The 15,626-nt window shown below is 41.6% G+C and overlaps 1 protein-coding gene across 2 annotated transcripts in view; it reads left to right on the forward strand.

Annotated features, from left to right (window-relative positions):
- Nucleotides 1-15,626, forward strand: part of LOC118393082 (homeobox protein cut-like 2) — a 133,055-nt gene that overhangs the window by 35,703 nt on the left and 81,726 nt on the right. For both annotated transcript variants that reach the window (XM_052461405.1, XM_052461406.1), the window contains exon 2: nucleotides 15,204-15,314. In XM_052461405.1, coding sequence (XP_052317365.1) covers nucleotides 15,204-15,314 — 111 coding nt within the window. The remainder of the gene's footprint in view (nucleotides 1-15,203; nucleotides 15,315-15,626) is intronic.

Below are 15,626 nucleotides of genomic sequence, written 5' to 3' on the forward strand. Positions count from 1 at the left end.
TGTTATGTTTGAAGGTAAAAGGGGGATGCTTGCAAGCCGAAGAACACCATTCCAACTGTGAAGCACGGGGGTGGCAGCATCATGTTATGGGGGCTCTTTGCTGCAGGAGAGACTGGTGCACTTCACAAAATAGATAGCATCATGAGGTAGGAAAATTGTGTGGATATATTGAAGCTACATCTCAAGACATCAGTCGGGAAGTTAAAGCTTGGTCGCAAATGGGTCTTCCAAATGGACAATGACCCCAAGCATACTTCCAAATTTGTGGCGAAATGGCTTATGGAAGGGGAGACGCTAGCATCTCAACTGGCCAACTGCTGGGGGAAGTGCAGAGCGCCAGATTCAAATAAAATGCTATAAAATTCAAACTTTCATTAAATCACACATGTAAGATACTCAATTAAAGCTACACTTGTGAATCCAGCCAACATGTCAGATTTAAACAATGCTTTTCGGTGAAAGAATAAGAAGCTATTATCTGATAGCCTGCACCATCTGCACCAGCAGTAAACAAAGGAGCTAGCATAGAAGGTGCTACACAAAACGCTGAAATAAAATGTCAAATATGCATTACCTTTGACGAGCTTCTTTTGTTGGCACTCCAATATGTCCCATGAACATCACAATTGATCCTTTTGTTAGATTAATTCTGTCCATATATATCGAAAATGTCCATTTATAAAGCGCGTTTGATTCAGAAAAAAACAGCTTACAAAAACGCAATGTCACTACAAAATATTTCAAAAGTTACCTATAAACTTTGCCAACATATTTCAAACTACATTTGTAATACAACGTTAGGTATTTTTAAACGTTAATAATCGCTCAAATTGTAGACGGGGCAATCTGCATTCGATACAGGAAAGAAAAGAAACCAGCACTGCTTTTCACATCTTGCGCAACTCTCACAAATGTGTTCCGAGTTGGCCTACTTCTTCATAGCACAAAGGAATAACGTCAACCATATTCCAAAGACTGGCGACATCCAGTGGAAGTGGTAGGAACTGAAAATAGGTTCCTATTAAATATCCAATGGAAAAGACAATATAGGGAACAGAGAGGGGGAAAAAATTACAATAATCTGAACAGTTAGTCCTCGGGTTTTGCCTGCTACATAAGTTGTGTTATACTCACAGTCATGATTCAAACAGTTTTAGAAACTTCAGAGTGTTTTCTATCCAAATATATGAATACTATGCATATCTTATTATTATTATTATATTATTATATTCTTGGCATGATTCGCAGGAAGTTGAAATTGGGCACGCTATTTATCCAAAAGTGAAAATTTTGTCCCCTAGCTTTAAGAGGTTAAGGATAACAAAGTCAAGGTATTGGAGTGGCCATCACAAAGACCTGACCTCAATCATATGGAAAATTTGTGGGCAGAACTGAAAAAGCGTGTGCGAGTAAGGAGGCCTACAAACCTGACTCAGTTACACCATCTCTGTCAGGAGGAATGGGCCAAATTTCACCCAACTTCACCCAAGCTTGTGGAAGGCTACCCGACATGTTTGACCCAAGTTAAACAATTTAAAGGTAATGCTACCAAATACTAATTGAGTGTACGTAAACTTCTGACCCACTGGGAATGTGATGAAATAAATACAAGTTTAAATAAATAATTCTATTGTAACGGCGTTCTTCGTTTGTAGAAAGAGAGTCGGACCGAAATGCAGCGTGGTGGTTACTCATGACTTTAATGAACAAAGTGACACATGAAATAACTATACAAATACGAAAACAACAAACGGAACGTGAAACCTAATTACAGCCTATCTGGTGAAACTACACAGAGACAGGAACAATCACCCACGAAATACAAAGCGAAACTCAGGCTACCTAAATACGGTTCCCAATCAGAGACAACGAGAATCACCTGACTCTGATTGAGAACTGCCTCAGGCAGCCAAGCCCATACAACACCCCTACTCAGCCGCAATCCCAATTATACAAAAACCCCAATACGAAATACAACAACATAAACCCATGTCACACCCTGGCCTGACCAAATAATTAAAGAAAACACAAAATACTAAGACCAAGGCGTGACATCTATCTACTATTATTCTGACATTTCACATTCTTAAAATAAAGTGGTGATCCTAACTGACCTAAGACAGGTACTTTTTACCAGGATTAAATGTCAGGAATTGTGAAAAACTGAGTTAAAATTTATTTGGCTAAGGTGTATGTAAACCTCTGACTTCACCTGTATATATACAGTACCAGTCAAAAGTTTGGACACTCCTACTCATTCAAGCGTTTTTCATAATTTTTTCCCCTAATTTCTACATTGTAGAATAATAGTGAAGACATCAAAACTATGAAGTAACACTTATGGAATCATGTAGTAACCAAAAAACTGTTAAACGAATCAAAATATATTTAATATTTGAGATTTGAGATGCCTTAATAACATCTTTGCACACTCTTGGCATTCTCTCAATCTGCTTCACCTGGAATGCTTTTCCAACAGTCTTGAAGGAGTTCCCACATATGCTGAGCACCTTTCCTTCACTCTGCGGTCCAACTCACCCCAAACCATCTCATTTGGGTTGAGGTTGGGTGATTGTCGAGGCCAGGTCATCTGATGCAGATCTCCATCACTCTCCTTCTTGGTCAAATATCCCTTACACAGCCTGGAGGTGTGTTCGGTCATTGTCCTCTTGGGAAAAACAAATAATAGTCCCACTAAGCACAAACCAGATGTGATGGTGTATTGCTGTGGTAGCCATGCTGGGTAAGTGTGCCTTGAATTCTAAATAAATCACTGACTGTGTCACCAGTAAAGCACCATCACACCTCCACCTCCATGCTTCACTGTGGGAACCACACATGCGGAGATCATCTATTCACCTACTCTGCGTCTCACAAAGACACAGTTGTTGGAACCCAACATCTCAAATTCAGACCAAAGGACAGATTTCCACCTGTCTAATGTCCATTACTCGTGTTCCTTGGCCCAAGCAAGTCTCATATTCTTATTGGTGTCCTTTTAGTAGTGGTTTCTTTGCAGCAGTTTGACCATGAAGGCCTGATGCACTCAATCTCCTCTGAACAGTTGATGTTGAGATGTCTGTTACTTGAACTCTGTGAAGCATTTATTTGGGCTGCAGTTTCTGAGGCTGGTAACTCTTATGAGGTTATCCTCTGCAGCAGAAATCCTGGGTCTTCCTTTCCTGTGGCGGTCCTCACGAGAGCCAGTTTCATCATAGCGCTTGATGGTTTTTGCGACTGCACTTGACATTGCACTTGACATTTTCCAGATTGACTGACCTTCATGTCTTAAAGTAATGATGGATTGTCATTTCTCTTTGCTTATTTGAGCTGTTCTTGCCTCACTATGGACTTGGTCTTTTACCAAATAGGACTATCTTCTGTATACCATCCCTACCTTATCACAACACAACTGATTAGCTCAAATGCATTAAGAAGGAAATAAATTCCACAAATTAACTTTTAACAAGGCACACTGGTTAATTGTAATGCATTCCAGGTGACTACCTCATGAAGCTGGTTGAGAGAATGCCAAAAAAATGTGCAAAGCTATCATCAAGAAAAAGGGTGGCCACGTTTAACACTTTTTTTTTTTTGGGTTACTTCATGATTCCGTATCTGTTATTTTATAGTTTTGAGATCTTCACTATTATTCTACAGTGTAGAAAATAGTGAAAATAAACAAAAATCCTGGAATGAGTAGGTGTTTCCAAACTTTTGACGGGTACTGTGTGTGTGTGTGTGTGTATATATATTTCTTATTTATTAAGAGTGATGCTCTACAGTTCCTTTGCCTTTCACAACTACGAATGGACTGTGATGGACGATTCTCTCTCAGAAACCAAGCATTAATTTCAGCATGAGAATAAGACAACACACGATAAAGCTCTACAAATAAAGTCATCACCACCACGTTGGACCACTTTTATATACAGTCAAATCTTTATCATTTACATCCAGTCTCCATTTTACCAGACCTGTTGAGGTTATGTTTTCACTCAGGTTTCAACCCCCCTAGCTTGCTAATGAATCCAGGGAGGTCTAATCAGTCAGTGGCCATGTATTACAGTATGACAATAGACATCCTGATTGTAACCACAGACTTGGAGATGAGGAGAACAATGGGCCTAGCATAATGATGTTAAATAAGCTCTTCTAATTGGCCGTTCAATTAGAATGTTCACCCATAGATGGCAGTTTGAAGGTTCTAATTGGAGGACATTTAAAGACATCACTAGGATTCTAGATTCAATGGAAGGGCTATGTTAGGCTGTAGTTTTTATTAGTAAAAAATGTTTAAGGTGCTGTCTCAACTGAAAAATACCATAATGGTAATGTGTTACCCTTTCTTATCAATGGTTGTGTGTGCGTGTGCACGTGCCTGCTTGCGTGCGCACGTGTTTAAAAAGAGAAGCGTTGACGGGACGATGTGCTTTGGTGCATCAGGCTCTAAAACTCCCTAAATGAAGCTGGCTATGACGAACAATGTCTGACAACACCAGTCACACCTTTTGCTGATGGTTGTAACGCTCACGCGCCTCTCATCCCCTTTGTGAGATTTAGCTTGCTGTTTAAAGACAGCCTGACTGACTGGGGATTAATTATTTGGGATGATTTATCAGGCTTACTAGTCCAGGGTTTAGAAAGGTGTCAAAATTTAAATGTGATTTTCAGCCTACACAAACTATTCAACACCACCACTTTCTACTTCCTATGTACTGTACTACTGCACAGTGAACACTGGTACCAATCACTGTACTACTGCTGCATAGTGGACACTCTGATACCAATCACTGTATGGTTTGAACACAGTGGAGAGTGGAGTAGTGGAAATGAGAGTAGCTGAATGAACAGGGAGGTATTATAGTAGACAGTTGTGTAGAGATGTAGAGAGCTGCTTGCCTGTCAGTCGGTCGGTCAGCCCAGGGAGAGAGGCCAGATAAGGGCTCATCCTGTATATGGACAGAAGCCAGCCAGCCAGCCGAGGCCCTGCCTGCCCTGAACCCCTCTCCCTCCCCAGCCTTCTTTTTCTTTTTCTCCACCCCTCAGCGGCTGGGGGGTGCCAGTAATAACGTTGAGGCCAGACTAGACTGCAGCGATCGGGGCCATTGATTGTGGTGATTTGATTTATAGATCGATCCCACTCAAATGTGACGTCTGAGATGCGGGGCCAATCTTAGACGGCTATGGACAATCTTGTGCCCTACAGAGAATAGGAGGGGATAAGGAATGTATAAAAGGAAACTAGACTTATCTTAATCACACACTTGCTCCAGTGCTGCCTTGCTACGACCAGTGTGTGTGTGTGTGCTCTTTTGTGTGTGAGCTTGCATGCAATGTGTGTTTGTGTCTCTTGGTGTGCGTATGCGGTGGGGGTTGTGAGGCTCCACAGTCACCAGGCAGAACAGAGTGGATCTATAAATTGATGGAATTCAAAGCCTCCAGCATCGATTACCATTATAACTAACAGCAGCACACAGAATGTCTGATTATTTTTAGACAAAGATTCTGTGCTCTCAGCAGCAATTCTGCTGATGCTGTCACACTTTCAGACATTTGCCTATGATTGCAATTAGATGAGATGCAAAAAGAAAAATAATACCCATCTGCATTTTCCCCTGTCTTCCTCGCCCTATTTCCCCCTTCATTTGTGCTGTCCAAGCCCGCTGCATACAATAGTGTGTGCCTGTGAGTCTACATTCTATTGCAGTGTCTTGGTAGTTTTTCCCACCATGCTGTGTCTTGGTGGAAGGCCAAGAAACAGCTTATGGCCACAGATGTAATTGAGAGGGGTAGGTTTAAGGAATCAATTTCAAATATACTGTTTTACAATATAGTAGCTTCACATTTTTACAGAAAACATTTTATACATGCTTCTCACACACTACTGATTTTGTATGTCTTTTATGTATTGAATGTTTTTACAGACGAACGTCAATGGATATGTTGTAGGATTGATGGACTTAGAAGCTTTAATAAGCATTAATATTATTACTACTTGCTAACATCAATGTTTGTAATGGTCCAATGGTGATTTATTTCGTAGCATTGTCGATACATTGTAGTACCAAAAATATGATGTTCCTTATATCAAGATCTCTCCACTGCTTTCTTATCACTATTATCCTCCATTTTGCTTGTTTTGTTTTTCATGTCCCTCCGTGGAGTCTAAAAGGACTACTCCCTGTAGTCTTTTCAGCAACACAACACACAAGCTTAAATACCTGACCCACCTAATGCTGTGTGACTGACTTTGTCAGGACATGTGACTTCTCCTCCACAGAGACTGTCGTCAGCTCCTCCACAGATACTGTCCTCCGCAGGACCAGGCCTGGGCACACCCTCCCTCTGGACCGGCCCTGCTCAGCATCCCCCTTACCCCCTCTCCTCCTTCAACTACCCCCCTCTTCCTCCTACCCCCACCCCAGTGATAGCTCTGACCTCCCTCGGGGAAACTCATCAATTACGTCCGGATGTTTGACTGGCAGAGGCTTAATGACAGGAGCTCGGTATTGACCTGACTGCTACACACTGAAAATTCGGTCCCGATCGCCTTTAAAAAAAAAACTTGTCAAACGATTCCTGGGAAATTCTTCTTTGCACAGGGAATCAAACTTGTTTACTCCCCCTATTTTCAATGCAAGTCATCCAGAGTATAGTAGCTCTAGATGTGTGTTTTTTTTGGACTCTCCTTGCGGATTCATGGAGATAAGTGAATCTTATCAGACCTCAGTTACCCATAACTCAAGGTGAAATGGATCAGCTTTGATTAGTGAGGTGTAAAATATTTTAGTTCAAGAGACTTCAAGTACACTGTGTTGTACAGTTGCTCCATCATCCGTCTCTTCAAGAAAACCAAACAGGGAAACAATGTTCTGCTTCAGTTCCCTTCAAGAACGTAGGCAGACACCAGGTTTTATTTGATGTGCTATTGCCCAGCCTTTTCAGCTATTGTTGTTTTACTCATATAGATGTATTCACTTGTCTCGTTGGTTGTGTCACGACTTCCGCCGAAGTCGGTTCCTCTCCTTGTTCAGGCGGCGTTCGGTGGTCGACGTCACTGGCTTTCTAGCCATCGCCGATCCACCTTTCATTTTTCTATTTGTCTTGTCTTGTTTTCCTACACACCTGGTTTCAATTCCCTCAGTATTAGACGTCTATATAACCCTCTGTTCCCCCCATGTCTGTGTGTGGAATTGTTTGTTTCGTGTATGTGCACGCTAGACTGGTTTGCGCTGGGTTATGTCAACCCATATTGTATTTAGTGTTCTTAGTGCCGTGTGTTTGTTCGCCGAAATAAAAGGCTCCTTTGGCTACCCAACTTCTGCTCTCCTGCGTCTGACTCCCTTACAGCCAGTTACACTTACCTAACAGGTTGAGCTACTCACAATTGAATGGAAACTGAAATCCATGGTATATTTAACATACAATAAAAATAAGTGGCATGTTATGATGCCATTTGATAGGTTTATACATTTTACATTCCTTGCCCAACACTAGACTCATGTTTTCACTTTTGCAACTAATGAACTTGGTGGAGACTTTGAGGATATACTGCAAACACTGAACTATACACTCCAATTACACTTTACCCACATAACCAGTGCTTGACTTGGGATGAAATATGTGCAGGAGCTATCTTTGTCCAAGTTGGTCCATACACATGGAGTAGACTATGTTCACCGGAATTCACAAACAATAATTTGCTATAGAGTAGAGGTCGATCGATTTTATGATTTTTCAAAACCGATACCGATTATTGGAGGACAAACAAAAGCCCATACGGATTAATCGGCCGATTTTTTTTAATTTTTTTTTTTTTTTAAATTTTTTTTAAATTTTTTTTTTTATCTTATTTTACATTTTTTTTTACTTTTTACTTCTTTTTATTTATTTATTTATTTGTAATAATGACAATTACAATACTGAATGAACAGTTATTTAACTTAATGTAATACATCAATAAAATCAATTTAGCCTCAAATAAATAATGAAACATGTTAAATTTGGTTAAATAATGTAAAAACAAAGTGTTGGAGAAGAAAGTAAAAGTGCAATATGTGCCATGTAAGAAAGCTAACGTTTCAGTTCCTTGCTCAGAACATGAGAACATATGAAAGCTGGTGGTTCCTTTTAACATGAGTCTTCAATATTCCCAGGTAAGAAGTTTTAGGTTGTAGTTATTATAGTTACTATAATTATAGGACTATTTCCCTCTATACCATTTGTATTTCATTAACCTTTGACTATTAGATGTTCTTATAGGCACTTTCGTATTGCCAGTGTAACCGTATCGCTTCCATCCCTCTCCTCGCTCCTCTCTGGGCTCGAACCAGGAACACAACGACAACAGCCACCATCGAAGCAGCGTTACCCATGCAGAGCAAGGGGAACAACTACTAGAAGGCTCGGAGCGAGTGACGTTTGAAACGATATTAGCCCGCGCTAACTAGCTAGCCATTTCACTTCTGTTACACCAGCGTCATCTCGGGGGTTGATAGGCTTGGAGTCATAAACAGCGCAATGCTTGACGCACAACGAATAGCTGCTGGCAAAACACACGAAAGTGCTGTTTGAATGAATGTTTACGCGCCTGCTTCTGCCTACCGCACCGCTCAGTCAGATATTTAGATACTTGTGTTCTTGTATGCTCAGTCAGATTATATGCAACGCAGGACACGCTAGATAATATCTAGTAATATCATCATCCATGTGTAGTTAACTAGTGATTATGATTGATTGTTTTTTTCATAAGATAAGTTTAATGCTAGCTAGCAACTTACGCGAATGCAGTAAGCCAAGGTAACAGGCAGTCTCTGCAATGAGAGAGAGGCAGGTCGTTATTGCGTTGGTCTAGTTAACTGTAAGGTTGCAAGATTGGATCCCCCGAGCTGACAAGGTGAAAATCTGTCGTTCTGCCCCTGAACGAGGCAGTTAACCCACCGTTCCTAGGCTGTCATTGAAAATTGAAAATGTGTTCTTAACTGACTTGCCTAGTTAAATAAAGGTATATAAAATGTAAAAAAATTGGCATCCAAAAATACAGATTTCCGATTGTTATGAAAACTTGAAATCTGCCCTAATTAATTGGCCATTCCATTGAATCGGTCGACCTCTACTATAGAGACCTACTGATTATTCACAGTTGTGGGTTCCTACACATTTTCCATAACTTCTCCATGACTTAACCACATTTTCATGACTTATTATAGCCTACATGAAAAAGTAACCATTATTGACCCTGGAAGGCTGCTGTGTCTGATCCCATACAGGCCTACCATGTCCTGCCATTGTGCTCTTGATCAAGGCACTTAACCGCCCACAAAGTAGAACTGCACTATTAGTCACATATTGTTAACATGTGGTCAACCCTCCACCTGGACAGCTCCTGGGTGTGCAGGCTTGGCATCCAGCCCTGAAACAACCTAGTCTGATTATCAAGGTCCTGTTGAGTAGCTGTTGTTTAGTCTACAATGTGGTTAGACCAGGGCTTGAACAAAAGCCTGCACACCCAGTAGCTATTCTGGAGGATGGTTGCCACCTTTTGATATACATTTATTGCAATATTACAACCAAATACTTTTGTCTTTATAAAAGGATTCCCTCATTCAATAAATCAGGAATCAAATGGATAAGGTAGGCTACTTCAAAGCAAGGTATCTAATTAGACATGTTTATGTTTAAGGCTCAAATATTCATGTTTCAGGGTAGATGTTTAACATTACATGGCTACTGTTTTATAGAGGTGTCGTAACGTTGTATTAGTTAATGTGACGACTGTTGCTCATCGAATGATTAAAGGTTTCTAATTGCGTGATTAACTGAATCAAGCAATTATTAACTCATTAACCAGTTGAAGCTAGGGGGGCGCTATTTCATTATTGGATAAAAAAACGTGCCCGTTTTAAGCGCAATATTTTGTCACAAAAAGATGCTGGACTATGCATATAATTGCCAGCTTTGGAAAGAAAACACTCTGACGTTTTCAAAACTTCAAGGATATTATCTGTGGGTGCCCCAGAACTGATCTTACAGGCGAAACCAAGATGCAACTTCAAACAGGAAATGAGCAGGATTTGAGGCTCTGTTTTACATTGTCTCCTTATATGGCTGTGAAAGCGCCACGAATTAGCCTGCCCTTTCTATCGTTTCTCCAAGTTGTCTGCAGCATTGTGACGTATTTGTAGGCATATCATTGGAAGATTGGCCATAAGAGACTACATTTACCAGGGGTCCGCCCGGTGTCCTTTGTTGAAATTGTTGCGTAATCTCCAAGCTGCTCGCATTCATCCATGTGATTGAGACAGAGAGGAGACTTCCAGGAATGATATATCATGAAGAGATATGTGAAAAACACCTTGAGGATTGATTCTAAACAACGTTTACCATGTTTCAGTCGATATTATGGAGTTAATGTGGAAGAAAGTTTGGCGTTTGGATGAATGAATTTTCATTTTTTTTTGGTAGCCAAACATGACGCAGAAAACGGACCGATTTCTCCTGCACAACTAATCTTTCAGGAAAACTGAACATTTGCTATCTGAGTCTCCTCATTGAAAACCTCAGAAGTTCTTCAAAGGTAAATGATTTATTGAATGTTTTTGCTGGTTTTTGTGAAAATGTTGCCTGCTAATGCTAACGCTAAATGCTAATGCTAAATGCTAGTTTGCTATGGTTGAGAAGCATATTTTGAAAACCTGAGATGACAGTGTTGTTAACAAAAGGCTAAGCTTGAGAGCAAATAGATTAATTTCATTTGCGATTTTCATGAATAGTTAACGTTGCGTTATGGTAATGAGCTTGAGGCTGTATTCACGATCCCGGATCCGGGATGGCTCGACGCAAGAAGTTAACCTGGGGCACCATGGGAAAAATTGTTTTATTGAGTTTCTATTTCCCAAATGAACTCAAAAGAATATCAGAACATCGATTTTACAACAGTCGCTAATGAATCAGTTTCCTCTACAGTCTCATTCTGAACGTCGCATAATCCGGGAATCTGCACGGACCCGGGTCTCACCAATGAGTTTGTACCACACCAGTCTTAGTTGAGTATTTATTTACTAGAAAGCTAAAATGATGATAAAAGATATACATACACAAAACACATTCTAGGCTATTGATTAGAACTTAGTATAACGGGCCAACACACTATGGCGCGTGTCACCCAAAATGGGGATTTAAAAGAGAGAGAAAAAGAAAGTACACGAGAGAAATATACATTTGGGTGCATTTGTCAGCTAGGCTTATTTTAACCCTAGCCTTGCCCCAAACTGCCGCTCTTATGGGTCAGAATATAATGATGTAATTACGTGTGGGAGTTCTCAGATGGGAAGCTCCGCGTGGGTCGTTTAGGCTTCTCAATGACGCACTTCTCCCACGCAACTCTCTGGTCGTCCTCACGATGTCAGTGTCCTTTTGGTCTGATTCCTCGCCCTTGCTCTGGGAGGGGTCTTCTGAGGACAGACAGCTCTGTAGCTCAGAGCTCACAGCGTAGGAATGAAACAGTGTAGATACCACGATTCGATAGAGAGTGGAGGTTAGGTGGTCCGGCTTGAATTCACCCGCTTAGAAACATCAGAACATTAGAACTCATCAGTAGCATGGGTAGAAAAAGATTTCTTTGTCTTCAACCTTGGCTTGTGTTTTGGGTTCGTTGACTTTTTAGACCTCGGCTGCAGCTTGGGTCACTTAGTCTGATATGTTAATTCTTCCCTCACGTCTTATACCCTCTGGTCAGAAGTGGACGTAACCGCCTTTAGGGCAATTCTCTGGGCGTACCAAGTTAAGAGGCAAGGTCTAGATTTGTACTCAAATCCAATTTTAGACAACTAACTTCACATTTCATCTTTACCAAAAACAATGTATAAACAACAAGCATATCCTAGTAAAACTTTTACAGTTACAATGTTTCCTTAATAACGTCATCTATTAACCTTTAATAACAAAACAAAAATGACATACATTTTCATATTCCATCTATCGTCATGACCACCATCGTGGCTGACAGAAACCATTGTTCCAAAGTCCCTTTATTGCATGTTTAATGTTCTGAGGCTGGTTCTCCATAGTGAGAGGACAAAGGGATGTTGTCTGTGGCCTAAGATTTACCCTGGGCGTGAGGGGTCATAAAACCCCCACATCTTCAGACCCCTAGATCTCTCCTCCTCTGTTGGGGGTGAGAGACGATCTGTAGGGTTGTGGTCTCCTGTAACCTGGGGAATCCCAGCTTTCCAACGGTGCACGTGGAAAGGCGACAAAGACATTAATGCTTAGCTATAGTTAACTAGCTCGATAACTGCTACAAGTTATGTTTTGGATTGGCTATCTAGTTAGTCTGTTGTCTGTCATTGTTTTATACGTGCTGCTGAAATGTCGGGCTCTCTCTTCTCGGGCAACGGCCCACTCGCACTGGCACACACGCAGCATGCACTGGCACACACGCAGCATGCACTGGCACACACGCAGCATGCACTGGCACACACGCAGCATGCACTGGCACACACGCAGCATGCACTGGCACACACGCGGCATACACTGGCACACACGCGGCACACACTGGCACACACTGGCACACACTGGCACACACTGGCACACACTGGCACACACGCGGCACACACGCGGCACACACTGGCGCACACACTGGCACACACTGGCACACACGCGGCACACACTGGCACACACGCGGCACACACTGGCACACACGCTGCACACACTGGCAGGCACTGAAGAGTCATTCCGATAATGGCTGATATGTAGATTAAGTGATTGATCATATTTTAAAAGTGTGACTTCATTAATTATATTAACACAAATTATGAAACTCATTTAATTACTTTTCATGACCTCAACCTTCATTTGACAACTTGGAATAGTGCATCATGTGTATTCATGACACATTTGCGCAATCTTGAACAGCCTACTGTCACACACGGAGTCACAGACTACTGGCAAATAAACTTGAACAAAGTGGAATCAGGAAATGAATGCCCATTCTCCATTCAATGCATTCTGCTTTGCTCAACATTCTTTTTCTTCTGTGTGTGTGCGTCTGGGTCTGCAATAGGCTACTTAGTTTTATAGAGGAGCCGGGAACCAATTCCCCAAAAATGAGAAGTGCCCAAATTAAGCACTGCACATAATTACAATTTAAATACATATGTTATTGGACTCTTCATGTGAAGAAGCAACCAACAATTGTGTTGAATTTGACTGAAATGAGGCATCAATGTGATTTGCTTTACTTTAAAAAAATGATGCCTCCATGAAATGTGTGGTTTTGCCATCAACATCATGATGTACAATCTGAGATGCATGAGAATGGGATAAGCAAAGGGAAGTATAATCCATTCTGACTCTTGGAGAAAGTCCTTAGGCAAAGGACCCATCTCTTAAGAAGGCACAACTGTCCCCAAGGGAGATCAAATAAAACTCATCAATGGGAGCATTCTGGTTTTGGAGAGAGAAAGGTGGCCTCTTTTTCAAGGACCAGTACAGTAATCTATTTACATTGAGATCTGATGAAACTGAAGGGTTAAAATTCTTTCACTGGGAATAAGTGGAATCAGTTACATTTTTCAAATATGGAACTAGAGTTTTGTCCCTAGGTTTTCTCTCTCTTGGCTCGTGATAATTTATTAAATTGTTTTTAAGTAAGACTGGAGATGAATTAAAACACAGTCAATTTCATTGTCCAGCGTCATATATAAATTCACTGTGTTAATTGAATCCCTCACTCCAGTTTTTATATTATATCCCAGCAGATACAAGGGAAGACCATCAAATAAAACCAGTCCAAGAGGACAGGAAAAGAGATGGGATTTCAAAGGGACAAACGTTGTCAGTGGAGACGAGTACTGGAGCAAGATTTTAGATGTGTTTTGTTGGTTTGCAGAAAGAGTTGGAAATTGGATGATAAGTCAATGGATGCTGTTGGATTTGTGAATGCCAAGTGGTGTGGTGAGGCTATAAATGCATGGGTCTGAGGAGTGGCTGTGTACACCGATTGCTGGGAATTGTACAGTGGATGTTGATAGGGTGGAGTTTTAGCAAGTACTGCATCACCAGGTATTGAAGGATTTAGACAGATTAATTGTGATTTAGGCAATTGTGACACTAATAGGAAAATGTGGGTTATTAGCACTGGGTCTAGATAAGATACCAGCAGTATATTTCTGTTATTAAAATCCACCTGAAATCAATGCAAAGATGTGAAAGAGAGATTTTAATGAAATAGAGGCTTCAATGTGATCTCTGTTAATCATGGAAAAATAAATTATGTTGTGTGTTGAATTGTGTCTTGTCTAGGCTTAAAATCAGCTCTTAATTTCTCCAGGAAGCCCTATATTTGTTTATAAGGTTGATGGTCAGGTTATTGGTTCCTTCACACGTGACTCTGCTTGCCTTGTTTATTCTTTCTCTCTCTCCTCTCTCTTTCTCTCTCCTCTCTTTCTCTCTCCTCTCTCTTTCTCTCTCCTCTCTTTCTCTCTCCTCTCTCTTTCTCTCTCCTCTCTTTCTCTCTCCTCTCTTTCTCTCTCCTCTCTTTCTCTCTCCTCTTTCTTTCTCTCGCCTCTCTCTTTCTCTCTCCTCTTTCTCTCTCTTCTCTCTCTTTCTCTCTCCTCTCTCTCTTTCTCTCTCTTCTCTCTCTTTATCTCTCCTCTCTCTCTTTCTCTCTCTTCTCTCCTCTCTCTTTCTCTCTCCTCTCTCTTTCTCTCTCCTCTCTTTCTCTCTCCTCTCTCTTTCTCTCTCCTCTTTCTTTCTCTCTCCTCTTTCTTTCTCTCTCCTCTCTCTTTCTCTCTCCTCTCTCTTTCTCTCTCCTCTCTCTTTCTCTCTCCTCTCTCTTTCTCTCTCTCTTTCTCTCTCTCTCTTTCTCTCTTCCTCTCACTGGAGTTCCATGGCCGTTGCAAGCGTATTGATTATTTCAAATACTGATTATCTAAAATGCCTTCTGCTACTGTAGGCATTGGATTTATTTTGGCTTAATTATTTATGGGCCAGGGCTTGCAGTAAGTATTACCGCTATAAGATCATGAAGGATTACATAGTTAATATTCAGCACTGTATTTTTATTTATGTACACTCTAAGCTGCACTGTATTACTGTTGGCAGCCTCTCTAAGTGGTCTCTCTCTCGCTCTCTCGCTCTCTCTCTCGCACACGCTCTCTGCTGCTCTTCCTCTCTCCCTCTTTTTTTTGTGTTTATAGAGGGAGTTAAACTCAGTAGCGTCTGAGCTGGCAGGGCGGCAGGAAGAGAGCGAGCACTCGCACAAGCACCTGGTGGAGCTGAGCCGGGAGTTCAAGAGAAATGTCTCAGAGGTTAGTGCCCCCTACCTCCTACACCCTGCCTCCTCCCTACCCACTACACCCTGCCTCCTCCCTACCCACTACACCCTGCCTCCTCCCTACCCACTACACCCTGCCTACTCCCTACCTCCTACACCCTGGCTCCTCCCTACCTCCTACACCCTGGCTCCTCCCTACCTCCTACACCCTGGCTCCTCCCTACCTCCTACACCCTGGCTCCTCCCTACCTCCTACACCCTGGCTCCTCCCTACCTCCTACACCCTGGCTCCTCCCTACCTCCTACACCCTGGCTCCTCCCTACCTCCTACACCCTGCCTCCTCCC

This window comes from Oncorhynchus keta, chromosome 14 (assembly GCF_023373465.1).
Source record: "Oncorhynchus keta strain PuntledgeMale-10-30-2019 chromosome 14, Oket_V2, whole genome shotgun sequence".
Lineage (NCBI taxonomy): Eukaryota > Metazoa > Chordata > Actinopteri > Salmoniformes > Salmonidae > Oncorhynchus > Oncorhynchus keta.